The 15,440-nt window shown below is 52.3% G+C and overlaps 1 protein-coding gene across 14 annotated transcripts in view; it reads left to right on the top strand.

Moving 5' to 3' along the window:
• CELF4 (CUGBP Elav-like family member 4) overlaps positions 1-12,584 on the top strand; it is a 274,050-nt gene extending 261,466 nt beyond the window's left edge. For 8 of the 14 annotated variants that reach the window (XM_054723937.1, XM_028136183.2, XM_028136182.2 and 5 more), the window contains exons 11-14: positions 78-161; positions 4,528-4,606; positions 5,150-5,321; positions 11,200-12,584. In XM_054723937.1, coding sequence (XP_054579912.1) covers positions 78-161; positions 4,528-4,606; positions 5,150-5,321; positions 11,200-11,226 — 362 coding nt within the window. In that variant the 3' untranslated portion in view covers positions 11,227-12,584. Of the gene's footprint in view, positions 1-77; positions 162-4,527; positions 4,607-5,149; positions 5,322-9,137; positions 9,192-11,199 lie in introns of those variants that run through there. The other 6 variants (XM_054723936.1, XM_054723934.1, XM_054723932.1 and 3 more) reach the window with 3 other exon arrangements.
• Positions 12,585-15,440: the final 2,856 nt, after the last annotated feature.

The following is a 15,440-nucleotide window of genomic DNA, read 5'->3' as shown; positions in this document are numbered from 1 at the left end:
ACTCGCTCACCTCTCCTCTGTCTCTCTCTTCCCCCACCCCGCCATCCCTCCTCCCCCGCCCCCTCCCCTCACCGCAGGGCCCGAGGGCTGTAACCTGTTCATCTACCATCTGCCCCAGGAGTTTGGGGATGCTGAGCTGATGCAGATGTTCCTCCCTTTCGGTAATGTCATCTCCTCGAAAGTGTTTGTGGATCGGGCGACTAACCAAAGTAAATGCTTTGGTGGGTAAAGATAACAAACCAACTAGCTTCACCTAGGACAGGGCGGTGCTCGCACCAATTTACCACAACTGCTTTAACCTGCCCCTCACACAGCTCTGCCCCCCACCACCACCAGGTGCCCCCTATGGCCCAGCCTCCAGCCACCTCCTCTCACTCTTCTTCTCTCTTCTACTTTTGGCTTCTTGGCTTTCCCTGCCCACCTCTCCTCCAGCTCCCCATCCTCCCCTTCTGAGTCCTAGAGCTAGGTTTCCCCTCCCTGCTATGAGTCCCAGTTCCCACCCGCTGAGAAGGGGGAGGAGCCACCTTGGGCAGGGGTGGGAGGGGGCAGCAAGCAGAGCACGCCACCAACACCCATTCCCTTCCCCCCTTGGCAGCCCCTCACCTCTCACCATCAGAGTGGTCCCTGGATGAAAGCCGAGCCTGGTCCTTGGGGGGGCTCTGCCTAGCTGAGGCTCTACCCTGCCTCCCCCTTGGCTTCCTCCCGTCCACCTCTTTGTCCCTCCCCCATCCCCCTTCTCTGTCTACCCTGCTCTTTGCTCCCCTCCTGCCATCCAACGAACTCTCCTTCCCCCACCCACCCTCTCAGATCACCAGAGCCACACTGTTGAGGAGTCAGGAAGAGGAAAATGCTCCCTGCCTCAGGAAGCCTCAGGTCTGAGCTTAGATGAAAATCACACCTACTCAACAGCAGTGCAATCTGCAAGGCACCTAGGGATGGAGTACTGAGACAGGCAGGTGGATGGCAACTGCGGAAGGGGAGGGAGTTCCAGGCAGGGAGGAGAGAATGGACAAGGACCGTGAGGGGGAAGCTGGAGGCTTTGGGGAGAAAGGAGGGTTCAGGGGAGACCACCTGTGAGGGCGGGTCTGTGCTGGGGAGGGCTTGACCATTCGGATGAGGCTGTTCCATGTGGTGTGGTAGGCAGTGGGAGATGGTGGGAGGTCCTTGAAAGTAACAGAAAGAAGATACAGCTTTCAGGAAATTTGCCTGGTGGTAGGGTGTTAGGTGGAGGAGGGAGGACTGGGGAGGATCTTGGAGTCTGGTTGTCAGGTAAAATATAGGGTGCCCAGTTATATTGGAATTTCAGATGAACAATGGATGCATTTTTAGTATAAGTATGTCCCAAATGTTACATTCAATGTGGCCCATGCAGTATTTGAGATATATGTATGCTAAACAAGTATTCACTGTTTATCTGAAAGTCCAATTCAGCTGGGCATCCTGTGTTTTGATTGGCTTCAGACCTGAAGTCCCACCTCATCCTCCCACCTCTCCCCTCCTCACCTCCTCTCCCACCTACATCAGCCCTTCCTTCTGGGGCCAGAGCTACTCATGGTTCACCAAGGACTGAGGAGTCCAGCCCCCAGAGAGCCCAGGTCATAGCTGGGGGGTGGTGGAGGGAGAAGGTATGAGTGTAGAAGCATCAGGAAGAGCATGTTAAGGGAATTCCAGTTTGGAGACCAACTTGCCAGAACCACGATGAGCCTGAGGTTAGGATCTGTGCTCCACTGTCACCTCCCCTGGAGCCTGTGGTACTTGAGTGCATGGAGTGGCCTTAGCAGCTCGTGTCTCTTTGGGCATTGGGAAAGCTAAGCCAGAGAGAAAGGCAGGGCTGACCAGTGTTTCTTCTGACGCGTTACAGTTATGTATGTAAGACCTGGAGAGCCTCACCTTTGCTCTTTAGTAAGCCTCAGATGTTACACGAACCCCAGAACACTGCTAAGAGCCCACAGAGTGCTGGCACCTGGGATAGAGCTGCTTGGTCTCCAGCCAAACCCTTGGTGCATTTGCTCTGTCCCCAGCTGCCCCTGATGTCAGAGCAACCCAGTTTTTCCAAGGCACTTCCTTAGTCTGCCCAGCCACTCCCCTGACCGTTAGCCCATTTAAATTCTCCAGGACCAAGGGTTTTCCCCCTGCTTTTTAAAAAGTCTTCTGAACACCTCTACTCTGGCTCTCTCCTCTCTTCCTGAGCGAGCTTCCAGCACTAACATCCTCCACCCGCCTTGAAAAAGGACAGTCTCCCACCATGCCTGCCAGGGTTCGGGTCCGCACGGGAGCCTTCTGCAAGGCTCTCAGAGGCCTTTTGTGGGACAACAAACCCCAGCACTCACTCAGGGACAGTCATTTCACTCTCTGAGCGTCAGTGTCCTCATGTGTGAAGTAGGACTTTAGCCGTCAGCCCTCCGGGAGGCTCCGAGGTTACATGGGACGGTGTGTGTGAGGGGCTCGGCCAGAGAGGACCCTCAAGAAGTGCTAGATCTCTCTCTGTTCCCGAAAGAGGGGCCATTTTGTTGTAAATGTGGTCCTATGTTAAGTGAACCCCTCAAAGACCCCCCTCGCTTGCTTTTTGTAAGCATAAACAGAATCTTCCAGAGGCTTTTTTTGTGAGCAATGGGCAGCGCACATTGTTGCTAAGTTGAAAGAAGGGCTTGGGAGGGGGCACCAAGGTCTGGGAGGCAGGAACTTTCTCTGGGAGACTCTGGGAGAAGGAAGACAGTAACCATGGGAGATGGTGCCCAGAGCCCTGCCAGTGGAGGAAGAGCTACCTTCCCAGGCTGCTGGCCAGTGAACAAAATTAGTTGAGGAAGAAAAGTTCCCTCGAGCCTGGTGTCCTCCCCAACCCTGGGGCTTCTGAAGACTCTATAGTCTCCCACAAAAGCTGGGCGTTCCTCCTCTGGGGCCCCACTGCCCCTTCACACCACAGCCCTCCAGCCCCTTTTCTCTCTCTCCCATCTCCTCCTCCTTAGCAAAGACAGCCACCGGTGCAGGTGTCGAGGTAGAGCCAGAGCTGGTGGTGCTGGGGGCCCAGCAGAGGAGGGAGGGGTGTAGCTGTCACCCACAGTTAGGCTCTCTTGTCCCCGCAGGTAGAGCGGCTTTGGTTCACCACCCTCCTTAGTCGGGGGAGAGCAGTGTAACAGACACACAATTCACACATCTGCTCTGCTAACAACTTGACCAGCCTTCAGACATCTAGGTTGGTGAGGAGGGGATGGGTCCTGAGGGGATGAGATGAGTAGGTGGAAGGATTATTCACACTAATCTTCAACTATGGATAATCCGGAATCTCTCCTATCTATTCTGGCATATAGACTTTTACAGACGCTGCTTGTGTTGCGTTGGGACCGGCTCTAACCAGTTCCATCTGAGCTCACATGCCCCTGCCGGAGAGAGCCCTCACATGCTCCCACACACACCCTCCCCATCTTCCATGGTACTTGGCTGCAAGAGCAAATGTGAGCAAACGCAGGAAGTGTCTGGGGCAAGGGGAAAAGGGCAAAACAGGGAGGGACCACAGGCAGGTGGGAGGTACCCGGGACAATTAACCAAGAAGGCAGCTTCTGCTTCAGTGTGTCTGTACATCTATCCATTATATGTCTAATACTATTTGGGGACAAGCCCCCAAATGAAGCAGGTTTGCAGGATGGCCTGGGAACTTCACCACGCTTAGTTTTCATACATTTTGTAGCGAGATTTTGTAGGAAAACTAAATAAAGGCAGATTTTACAGGAGAAAAGGCCTCTAAGTCAAATTCCAGGAAATACTAGGTTAAACAAAGAGATAAAGATTTATTTATTGGAGAATTTGGGGTGGGAGGGGAGGCTTTTATTTGTTAATGAGCCTGGAACTGCCCCAGAGGGGCCTGGCTTTAAAGCTAGGAGGCCACAGAAAGCCCCTTTGCAAGGAGGCCTGTTAGGGCCATTCTGGGAAATGCTGATGTAACTCGCAGTCTCTAAGGAGATGCACTCTAAAGTTTCAAAAAGGTGACTTCTAACTGGACTTTGGAACCTGATTCTTCTGGGAACTTGGTGTTTCAGAAGGTGACTGGGAGCCATGGATGATTCTATATCTTGTCCTGGGATGTTGTGGGGGAAGAAGGGGTAAAAGAACTTCTGCAGGCTCTCAATTGATTTTTGCTAAGAGTGTTAATTTGTACTGTCATTGTTATAATACTATTATTATTGTTAGGAGGGATTCATAGGGGACACATCAATTGCTTAGTCCAGGCCATGAGCACTTGCTCTCAGGGCTTGGAATTTTACAAAATAAAAGGGAGATGCCCACAGCCCCTGGGCACGAGGTGGTGGGTTAATGGAAGTCGGTCTGGACTGAACCCCAGTGTTCACCAGGAGCCCGGCTGGGGCCAGCCTCGGCCAGGACCGGGAGGGGGGTGGAGGGGCCGCGAGGACTGTCAGCCTCTGCCTTCCCCTGTGGCCGGGCGGCACTCGCGAAGGGGGTGGCCCCAAACGGCGGCGAAGTTTTCTCCGTGGTGCCTCCCTCCCTCCCCCTCGCACTCCTCTCTCTCCCCAGGCCGGCACCCTGTGCCCTCCCGCTGCCAGGCCCCCTCCTGTCAGGGAGGACAGTGTCCAATAAACTCCTCCGCCCGCAGGTGTGTCCGCCTCTCCCGCCGCAGGAGAGGGCCGAGGTGCGGGGCCGGCCGGGGTGGGGGGCGGGCGCCTGTCCGAGCCCCACTGTGCTGCGGGCTCCCCGCTCGTGGGAGAGGGCGCCGTCCGTAGCCGAGGTGGAGCCGGGGAGACCCTGCCGGGCCCCGCTGGTCGGCGAGGCCCGGAGCCTCGGAAGCGCCCACCCCGGGAGGGACCACGGGCTCTCGGGCTGGAGGGGGTGAGGCCGGCCCGGGCGGGGCCCAGGGGGAGGAGCCTCGTGCCCCGCCCCTGTCCGGAGGGGAGGAGCCTGTAGCCCCGCCCCTTATCCCGATGGGAGGAGCCTGTAGCCCCGCCCCTTACTCCCGAAGGGAGGAGCCTGTAGCCCCGCCCCTTGCCTGGAGTGGGAGGAGACTATAGCGGGGCGGGAGCGCCGGGAGGGGCCGCCGTCGGCCGGCCCGCCCCGCCCTCGCCCGGACTTCTCCCCACCGACCCCTCCCGCCCGGGCGGCCCAGTGGAAACCCAGGCCCTCGTCCCTCGTGTCTCGCCAGGCTTCGTGAGTTTCGACAACCCGGCCAGCGCGCAGACCGCCATCCAGGCCATGAACGGCTTCCAGATCGGCATGAAGAGGCTCAAGGTGCAGCTGAAGCGGCCCAAAGACGCCAATCGCCCGTACTGAGCGCCGGCGGGAGCGTCCCCCGGGGGAGACCAGGACTCGCACAGGTAACCCGGGACCGCCGGGGCGCGGGGTCGGGGGGGTTCGGGAGGGAACACCGGACGGACCCGCCGCCTCCCCGACCTCCGTGGCCTGGACCCTCGGGACTTGTGCCTTGGACCCGCTGCGCCCGTCTGGACCTGCTCCTTGCCCGGTTCCTAGGGGCCGGGCGCAGAGCTGTGGTCATCCCCCGAGAAATAGTCATGGCCATCCCCCTGACGCAGAGCCAAAGGAGCAGAGTGAGGGAACCGTTCTGAGAAGTGGGAGGGCCCTGGGCCTGCGCCTCCTGTTTGCCACATGGCAAGCTCAGGGCTGCGAGTGTTTGGGGGCGCAGAGTAGGTCCTGTGGGGAGCTGTAGCCCTCTGTGGTGCCTCCTCCTAGCCTCCCTGGCTCCCCCTTCCCCAGCTCTCCTGCCTGGACACTTGATCCCCTCCCCCCTCCAATTCCCCATAGCTCAGCCTGGAGAAGAGGAACAGGACTTTTCAAAGGGAACTTGACAAAACCGGATAGGACAGAAGCTGAGGACAGTGATGCTGTACCCCGGGCCATTTCCCTGCCTACTGTATTGAGGCCAGGATGGGTGGGCAGTCGTCACCCTTTCTGCTCAGTCTGGGTCCTGCCTTGAGCTGGAGACACTGTGGGCCACCCCTCTGTCCGCCACCTGTGCCCCTGAGTGAAGCGGCTTCCTGGGAAAGTGGGGAGGGAGGAGCTCTGCCAGGACATCCAAAGTCCACTTTCAGCCTGGGTTGCCCAGGGCTGTGAGCTCCTGCAGGGAGGGTCCGCTCATTCTCAGGCCAGAGACAGGCTGCGCAGCCCCCTTCCCCCCACTTCTTCCCCCGATTCCTTCAGCAGTGCTGTGCCCAGAGTGAGACCCACAAGAGTCCTTGTCCTAAGCAGGGGAGAGAGACAATGAACAATGACGTATGATCAGAGAGTAAATTCCATAGTGTGTCAGAATTGTTGGCCACAGTTAAATCAGGTAGTCAGGGTAGGCCGTCTACCAGAGAAAGTGACATTCAAGTGGAGACTCCAAGAAGGTGAGGCAGGGTCTGAAGGAGTTTCTCCAAAAAAATCTTTACCAGGAATCTAAGAGGAAGAAAACAGAGACAGGAAGAATGGGCAAAATGGTGGGCCAGGTCAGGTCTACAGCCAGAACCTCAAGTCCCGGTCCCACTCCAAGCTCACAACAGGAGCTGGGCCCCAAGCTGAGGTGGTTCTGGGTTGGAGGACACTGAGCATCATGTCTGACTCCAGTGGGAGTCCTGTCCCTCCTGCACCCTGGGCGCCTGCACGGGGTCTGCTCTGAGTGTTGGGACACGGGTGCTTTGGGTCTGGCCCTCATGGGGCTGGCCTTCCCTGGCTAGAGCCCTGCTGTGCTTAAGGCCAGCATCTGAATGGCTGTGGCCACGCCATCATTTCCTCACCCCAGTCCTGAGCTGGAGCCTCCCCAGCCTGATTCAAGCTCCCCCAGGCTGGCCTGTAACCCTGTGCAGCCACAGGGCTGTGCTCTAGGAGGCTCTTCAGGAGGGCACCCGGGAAGGTCCCAGGTCCCCCTGCAGGCAGACACGTTGTTCCCTAGTGAAGAGAGCAGTTGGCTCTTTAGGGGTTGAATGAGCGTGTGTCTGTGTGTCGGGGCCAAGCGTGTGTGAGATGTGAGTGTGTGAGAAAGTTCCCTGGATTGAGCTTGGAGGAGGAGGGGCGTGTGATATGCAGGTTTGGATCCCCAGCACCTAGGACAGCGCCAGGCACTGAAGGGCAGATGGAGGAAAGCTGGGGGCAGGAGCAGAGCAGAGTCCAGGAGTGGGTACCTTTCAGTGCTCAGAACCAGGGGTTAGGGGAAAAGAGAGGTCTCCAGGGGACCCCTTAGTTGTTCTTGCCATAACCCACACCTGATGGCACTGCCCTCCTCCATTCTGAGGCCTCTCCTCCCACCCAAAGGGACCTGCCAATTGAATATCCTGGGTCGGTCCAAGGGCTGTCTTCCGGAAGCGGGTGGTAATGCAGGGGAGGGTGGCATGTCAGGACTTGGAGGGCATGCAATGGGCCCTGGTCTGTGTGAGGGAGACCTGCTGCTGGAAGAGCAAGAATCCAGATTGGCTGGGCAGGCTGGGCAGGGGCCTGGGGAGGAAGAGGGGCTGGGAGCTATTCTGTGAAGGCAGAGAGAGCTGGAGGCTGGGTTTGGGCTTAAAATAGTCACCTCTCAGCTGCTTTGCAGCTTGTCCACACTGACATTTCACGATCCCAAGCTTCTCTTCCACCTTCCCTTGAAGGAAAACAAAACTGAGAGTGGAAGTCAGCTGGGCTGCGTGTAGAAGGCTGGTGGGTGGGGAACCCTGCAGATAAACCTGATGCCTGAGTGCCACAGGGGAGGGGGCTGGTGAGCAAGGTCAAGGGTAACCATGACAAGGGGATAGAACTGGGGACCCCACCCCAGATCCCTGGATGGGGGCAAAGGACCGTGAAATGGTGAGGAAACAACACAAAGTGAAGAGAAGGGAATCCAGCCTCAGGCACCTAGGGCTCTGCCGGTAAAGGAGGCAGGCCAGGGCTGTGAGATGGTCAGCATCAAGGCTGTACAGGGAGGCCTGAGGGATGGAGAAGGAGGAGGTGGATTAGGGGAGGTCACCAGAGCGAAAGTGACAGCAGCAGAGAGAGATCTGGGGCCACAGCACTCCCTTTCTGGTGGACTGTCCTGTTGTACTACTGGTGCAGCTGCAGAGCCTCCTAAAGGCCCCGCGTGCCCAGAACAGCCTCCCTTTGGCCACATAGGCCTCCTAGGGAGCAAAGCTCACGGTGGGAGGTGATTGGGACAGGAAATCGGTAGTGCCAGGGCATGTGTATAGATTTCTAGGAACATTGATGTGATTTCCTCTAAACTGAAAACTCAATGCATTCCCGTTCTGAAGGTTCTGAGGAAAGAGGGTTGAGGCAGAGCGGAAGGGGACGGGATCATAGCATCATACAGTGGGTTCGCTTGTAGAGGAGGCTCCCTTCCCTGGGGACGGTGGCCCAGGTGGGACCCGAAGGGTGGGAGGGCTGAGTTGCTGCCAGTGTGGACTGGACTGTGGCAGCAAAGTATCTCATGGATGGCCCTCATGGATCCAACAGCCACCTTAGCCAGCCTCTGACCCACCAGGCCATCAGGTCACCCTGACAGGCTCCCCCTGCTGGTCCACAGGCTGAAGCCACAGAAGGCTGGGGAGGTGAGGAGAGCCGGCACCTGGGGGAGAGAGAAAGAATCATGGGTGATAGAAAGCAGAGACGTGCTCCCGAGCTGCTTGCCAGCCAAGGTGGTTTAAGGGGCTGTTTTATTTTTTTCTGGCCCCCTCGCCAAACTGCCCACGCCCCCCCGCCCTTCCAACGCATGATGGATGCCCTCAGTGGCCCTGTGTGAGGTCCTGCTGCTGTTCACAGTGTACCATGTGTCTGCATAAACAACCGTGCGTGTATGTGTGTGTGTTGATGTGCCCATGTCGTCCGTCTGCCGCTTCCTCCATCCTTTGAGTTCTTTTCAGTTCTCTTATGATTTGACTGCTGTTCTCTCATCCGAGCTGTTAGATTGATGCTGTGGTCTGGTGCTGTATAACTATTTTTCCTTTTAATTTTGTTTTAACTTCTTCCTTGCCCTCCTTCACCCTCCACCCAACTCTCCCTGCCCTCCCACACTCCCCCTACCCCACCCGCCCTGCCCCGCCTCTTCCTTCCCCCTTACCCACACTCTTGTCCTCTCTCTCTCTCTCTCTCTCTCTCTCTCCATATATAAATATATATATATAAATCTTTTCTTCTTTTGTCATTCAATCAAATTCCAACAACCCAACCAGAGCCAGTCAAATCCACCACAGTCTCGCGCTGAGCTAGGAATAAAGTTCACGTAATCACATGAGAGTGGAGAAAACAGTCCCCCATCCGTAAGTTCAAATCAACTCAAAGTTCACAGTGTGACATGATGGCGTCATGTAACAAGGCTAAGAATCGGTTGCATGACAATTGCCGTCAAGTTTCGTGGAGGTGCTGTGATTGGAGCGTTTTTCTTGGATGTTGTATCAGTTGATGATTGGCCAGTCATGATCACACGTGCATTCTCTTGACTTTTGTGCTGCCACGATCTTTTTTGCTGTGCTCATTTTTGTTTCGTTCTTGGTGCTTGCAGTGGTTTTACTTTCTGTTGTTTGGTTTTTCTTGTTCAGCGTTTTTTATGCTTCTCTAGATGTCACGTAGAGAAAAAAAAACAAAACAAAAGCACAAAAAATTAGTAAAAATAAAGATGAATTCCTGAATTATCGAACATGGGATCATTTAACTGTGCAAACCGTTACCTTTTTCCTAAAAAAAAAAATAAGGAAAACATCTTAAAAATATGCGTGGTTGATTTACTTGCACTTGAAAATATTGTGATTTTATTTTTTTCTAGAAATTTGGGGGCCTTTTTCAATTGACACTTTTCCTGGGTCTGGTCTTTTTCCAGTTAGGCCATTTTAAATCTCACTTCAAAAGGAAAACCAAAAAAAAAAAAAAAAATTAAAAATATATATATATATATCTACAGTAACAGAATGATAAAAAAAAAAAAAATTCTAAACCAAAAAACTAGAGTACAAAGCCAGAGGCCTCTGAGAGAGCGCCTGGTAACAATTGTAAGGTTTGTATTTTAGCCACTTCTGCTAAATTAAATGTGGGCAGGGGACCCGGGGGCCCAGGGTGTCGGGAGGGCTTTTTGGTTGGTTTGGAAAAAGCAAAATGCACCTTTTTGTTTACAACTGAAAAAGGGTCCTTGACAAGTGTTTTTTAATTTTATTATTATTTTATTTGGTGTTGTAATTGTTTAGACTGCTGTGTACGGTTTGCTGTTTGTTGAATCAACAGTGTGAAAACCTGCCAGCATGGATTGATATACGCATGATGTGGGCCCCTCCACCGGGGGCTTTGCAGTTCTAACTCTCTTGGTGTAACCAGTCACCCCCATGTATAAGTGGAAGCTGCTTGCTAGAATGGAGATGAGTCTCATTTGTTAATTCACAGTGATTAAGCATTCTCCTTCTGATTCTAGTCAGATCATGATTTTTTTCTTAAAAGCAAAACAAAACGCCAAAAAGCCACCATTCAAAACGAAATCAAGAACTGAGTTATGTTTGATGATTAAATCCGTTCTAACTTCTTTTAGGTTCTCCCATCCACCCCTTGAAGATCTGAATTTCCTCTAAATTCCCTGGCATGTATGAGAAAAACATTACGTGTGTGTATATGTGTGTATCTATGCATATACATACACACATATTCATGTATATCCACATATGTGCAGGTGAATATATTCTACACATATATCCAGATAAACATATATATATACACGTAGCCTCGCAAATAGTTACTGACCTTGGGAAAGAAGCGGTTGGTGGAAACTGGGCAAGGATTCAGCAAAAATTCATGTCATGGATCTTTCTGCCTTTTCCTCAAGTCGGGGAGGAGTGGGGCTGGGCTGCTAGATTGTGCTACCTTGTTTGCTAGGCTTCTGTATACATATTGTATCTGGGATAGATCCCTCAGAGATCAGTTTAATTATGAATTCATATCCCACAGTCCCAAATTCATCCTTTAGACTGAGCCATCCCCCAATCTAGAACTCTGAAGGAACCTGAATCAAGACCCCTTCCCACAACCTTCACGACTAGACCTCTCAGTGGTTTCTTGCTCTGAAGAGAAGAGTCAATTTCTTCTTTATGTATCATGATCATGACTAATTCTCATCCTGGTCCTTCCCTCCCTCCTGCCACCCCCAGAACCCCCCTCCCCCCCCCCCCCCCCGCCCCAGGCAGGCTCCTTGTGGTGTTTGGATGCATTTTGTGTTTCCTCTCTTTGCTTAATCAGCCCTGATTTTCTTCATTTTAGGGCAGGATGCTGAACGGGCTACATTAAAAAACAAACCTCTCTCTCTCTCTATTTATAAATGAGAACTGTTGGATGACACCTTTGACATATCAGCCAATACCAAGCAAGCTGAGGACTCCAGACACTCTGTGACTGTAACATTTCTTCAAGGGAAGTATAGCGTCTATGGAGTTCAGAGGGCACGTGTTTGGGGAAAATACATATGACATAAAGAAGAAGAAGATGAAGAAAAATTGAGAAAAAAAAACATACAAAAAAGGCAACTTTTAAAACAAAATAACTTGAGACCAGATGGGGAGGCTGAAGGGCTGGGAACTGGACAGAGACGCTGCGCTGCTTACCGATCCCCGGGGCTTTCCAGCCCGTGGGCGCCTGCGGCAGGCTGGGGCGAGCGGTGTGCGGGGCCTGGTCCCCAGGGGCGGCTGGGAGGCCGCCACGGAGCATCTCTATCTGTCATTCCTTTAGCTATTTAGGGACCAAAGGACCAAACTTTTTATTGCAGATGTGTAGCTCTATGTCAAACACAGGGGGGACGGAGGAGCACCTCCTTCCTGCCTCCTGGCTGTTCTCGAAACAGCTTAGAGCGATTCTATGAAAAATATAAGAAAAAAGTTTAAAAAAAAACACAAAAACCACAAAAACACAAAAAAAGGAAAAATAATGCTTAAATGCTTTTAAAACAGCAAGATAATAGTTCTTTGATACTTCGAGAGGCGCTTTGATTACCCTCATTCAAGTCTTAGACACTTTCCTATGGTTTTCTGTATTATATGTCTGGATGGAGCTGTTAAGAGGAACAAATTGGTGGATATTTGGGGAAAGCAACAAAAATATTAAAGCTCCTTAACTGTAAAGTGTGAGAAAACGAGGGGAAAAAAGGGACTCACAAGGCAAGAGAATTGTTGTGAAAAGTCTGTAAATGCTTCTAACTCTTCCCCCTCTTACAAACATAATAGTTGTACAGAATTTTAAAAAGGAGAAGTTTAAAATACCTATATAATAGAAGAAAAATTAGAGGAAAGCAAAAAATAAAAAAAAATAATAAAAAAGGAAAAAAAAACTTATAGAAGTTAGCATTACTGCTAAAATCCCAGATGTTGTAGGACTGTACTTTTGTAGAGTTTAGACTGAGCATCAATCCCTTCTCCCCGCGAGTGAGTGCTGTCGGATGACGACACCGTGTTGACCCCGGGGGCCAGGCCGACGGCCCAGACCTGCGGGCTCCTGGCTGCCCACCGCCCGGAGGCCGCGCCAGGGCAGGAAGGCCCCGCCGCCCTCGCCTCGCTTCGCCGGAGCTGTGCGCTCGCTCGCCGCTCTCCGAAAGCCCTGGACCTTCGCTTCACTCGCCTTCCATGCTTGCTCCAGAGACTTTCCGGGCAAGGGGACCTGGGAACTTTCATCTTAAAACAACTGAACACACACACACACACACACACAACCTTAAACAAGAGAGAGAAAAAAACAATCTTTGAAGAATTTCTGAAACTGTTTACAAGGAATTTTGAAAAACAGGGATGTTTAAATGATGCCGGCTCTGTTTTTCTGTAAATAAATTTGCATATTTTGTAGGACTTTTAATTGTAATGATAGAGAAAAAAACAAGGAAAACTATTTAATGAAAGCACGATATTTATCTTTGGTAAATGACTTTAGAGCAGTTAAAAAAGACATTGCTTAAAAAAAAACTCAGAATCAGAAAAACGCTGATTTATTTAAGAACGCGTATATTTTAAAGTATAACATATTTATTATAATTTATTTGCGCCGTTGGGAAGACTTGCTTTGGCATTTGCCCTGTGACCCTCCTCACTGACGTCAGGTCAGCGTGAGGCCAGGGGGCGTGCGGACCTACCATGTTTTTCCTGTTTTGTTTTAGCTGGTTCCTCTCGGACCTCCTGCCTTTCCTTTCCTTTTATTTTGTTGGTTAATTATTATTTTTAAACTTTTCTTTTTCTTTCTCTTGGCTCCTCCTTTCAGGATGTCCAGATGTTGTAAACAAAACAAAACAAAACCGCTGCAGTTCAGTACAACTGCTCTTTTCACACTCAACTCCCTAAAACTCCTTGTAACCTTCTGTAACTATTGGATGACGCTTTCTCCAGCTTAGCCCTAAATAAAGCACAGTTTAAAAAAAAAAAAAGGCTCTTTTTCAGTCTGTGCTTCTCAGAGTCTGGCCAGCTGTGCCTTGGCCCGAGGGGCCTGGGCTGTGAAGCGGGGCAGCCAAGGTCTCCGTTCCAGGCATGGCTGACCAAGAGGAGGATGAAAACACAGGGCCTCGATGGGACTTGTGTCAGTTCTAGAAAAAAACCCCTCTGTTTAAAAACCACACACCAAGTACCTCGTGTATGCCCAGCACATGTGAGGGAGAATACAACTTATTAACCTCGGGGGGATTCAAGATTCCTTGAAAACTTGCTGAAAACTATCCAGTCAGTTTGCACACGATCACAGAGCGATCGGGGACCCTGCAGCTCATCCATCACCCCCGTTAAGAACCCCTGGTTTGTAGTGTTAAGAAAACCCAAGACACAGTCCTCATTAATTTCTGCTTACGCTCTATGGCTTATCTTCCTCTGCCATCATTCTAAACCTTTCATCTCAAACTTAATGAAAAGGAGAGACTTGCATAAGGCACTCCCATGACCCACCAAGTCCTTGGGAAGCAATCCCGGCGGTGGGGCCGTTTCAGGAGTAGGTACTTCAGTTCCCTCATGCTTTTCCAAGGGCTGGCTCCGACTTGCTGGGCAGCTGTGCCCCTGCACAGCGTGGGGGGAACTGTGGCCTCCCCCAGCCTTACCCAAGGGCGACCCCAGGCCTCCCTCCAGCCTGTTCCAGACGGCACTTTCAAAGGCCTTTCTGCTTTTCATCTACCCATTTTCCACTCCTCTCTCACGTTCTTCTCTCCCTTCTCCTCTCCTTTCTGTGTGATGCTCACCTGAAAAGAATGTTTACTGAGACCTTTCAGTTAATAGCTCCCCTCTCTTTTCCTGTTCTGAGCTGGATCTCACCTGCTGCACACACAGCAGCAATAGAGCGAGACGCATGTCCCAGGGCTTCCCCACCCACAAGAGTGACCCAAGCCCTCGTGGGCAAACCCGCAGCTCCCCCTGGCATGGGTCTGCAGGGCCAGTGCGGGGATTACCCCCGGGTTGAACCCAAATGAGCATTCTCACTCCGTGAGGCAGATAGGGACATCTGGGCAGTGAGCTCAGGGCCCCCACTCTGCCCAAGGTGACAGTATCAGACTTGTGGATGCCATTCTAGCTCCCCAAATGGAATCTGCGCCAAATAAACACTCTGAGCCCCCACTGATGCCCCACCTTCGGCAGACCACTCCCCTGGCACTCAGATCCCAGTCCCTGTTGACTCATGCTGCCTAAGGGTTAAGGAAGGAAAGAACTAACCATATACTTGAGGCAGGTTCCGGAAGTGGGTCTTCCGCAAATGCTTTGTAAGCAATAATAGGACTTGGATAAGTGCCTACCTGCCTGTCTCTACTGCCCTCCCTCTGCTTACCTGCCCTCTGCCCCACACAGTCTCTGGTCTTCAACACCACCAGATGCTCCGAGGCCTGGCTCGTGGTGGTGGTGGGGGTGGGGGGCAGTGGGGAGGCTGGACAGCCAGCACCAGCACCCAAGTCCCCTCCCTGTCTCCCCAGCTTCACTTCCCTCATGCCAGCCTAACTCCTCATCTCTTCAGCGAACCTCTTGCACCCTCCATGATGGTCTAACCAGGATTTGCCCAGACCAGGAGGAGGGTAGAGACTAGCGCATCAGAGTGAAAAGGGCATGGGCTTTGACGTCAAACTGGGATGCAAATCCTAGGGCTCTCAAAATACCTTCGGTGTTACTTTGGGAAAGTTACTTAACCTCTGTGAGCCTCAATTTCCTTATCTCTACAATGGGGATAATAATACGTACACAGTGGGGATAATAATACATACACACATGCCCCCAAGAGTTGTGAGGAAGAAGTAAGATGCGGCCACACACAGCCACATCCCACCCCAAGGATTCGGAGTTATAAATTCCTGTATAGTACAGACACTCGGAGCGAATAGTTCAGCCCCTGATCTCTCCTCATTCCATCACGTTCCAACTGGAGCAAGCTCGAACTTGACACCAGACAACTTTAAGTCGTTTTCTCCCAAGTCCAGGCAGCCGGTGCCGCCCAGAGAATTCCTGTCATGCAGAGCTGCACACCTGTCTCTCACCGCTCACTCCCTTTTCCAGGGACCCCAG

This window comes from Eptesicus fuscus, chromosome 12 (assembly GCF_027574615.1).
Source record: "Eptesicus fuscus isolate TK198812 chromosome 12, DD_ASM_mEF_20220401, whole genome shotgun sequence".
Taxonomy (NCBI): Eukaryota; Metazoa; Chordata; class Mammalia; order Chiroptera; family Vespertilionidae; genus Eptesicus; species Eptesicus fuscus.
Note: the sequence above shows the minus strand (reverse complement) of the source record. Positions and strands in the feature narration are given on the sequence as shown.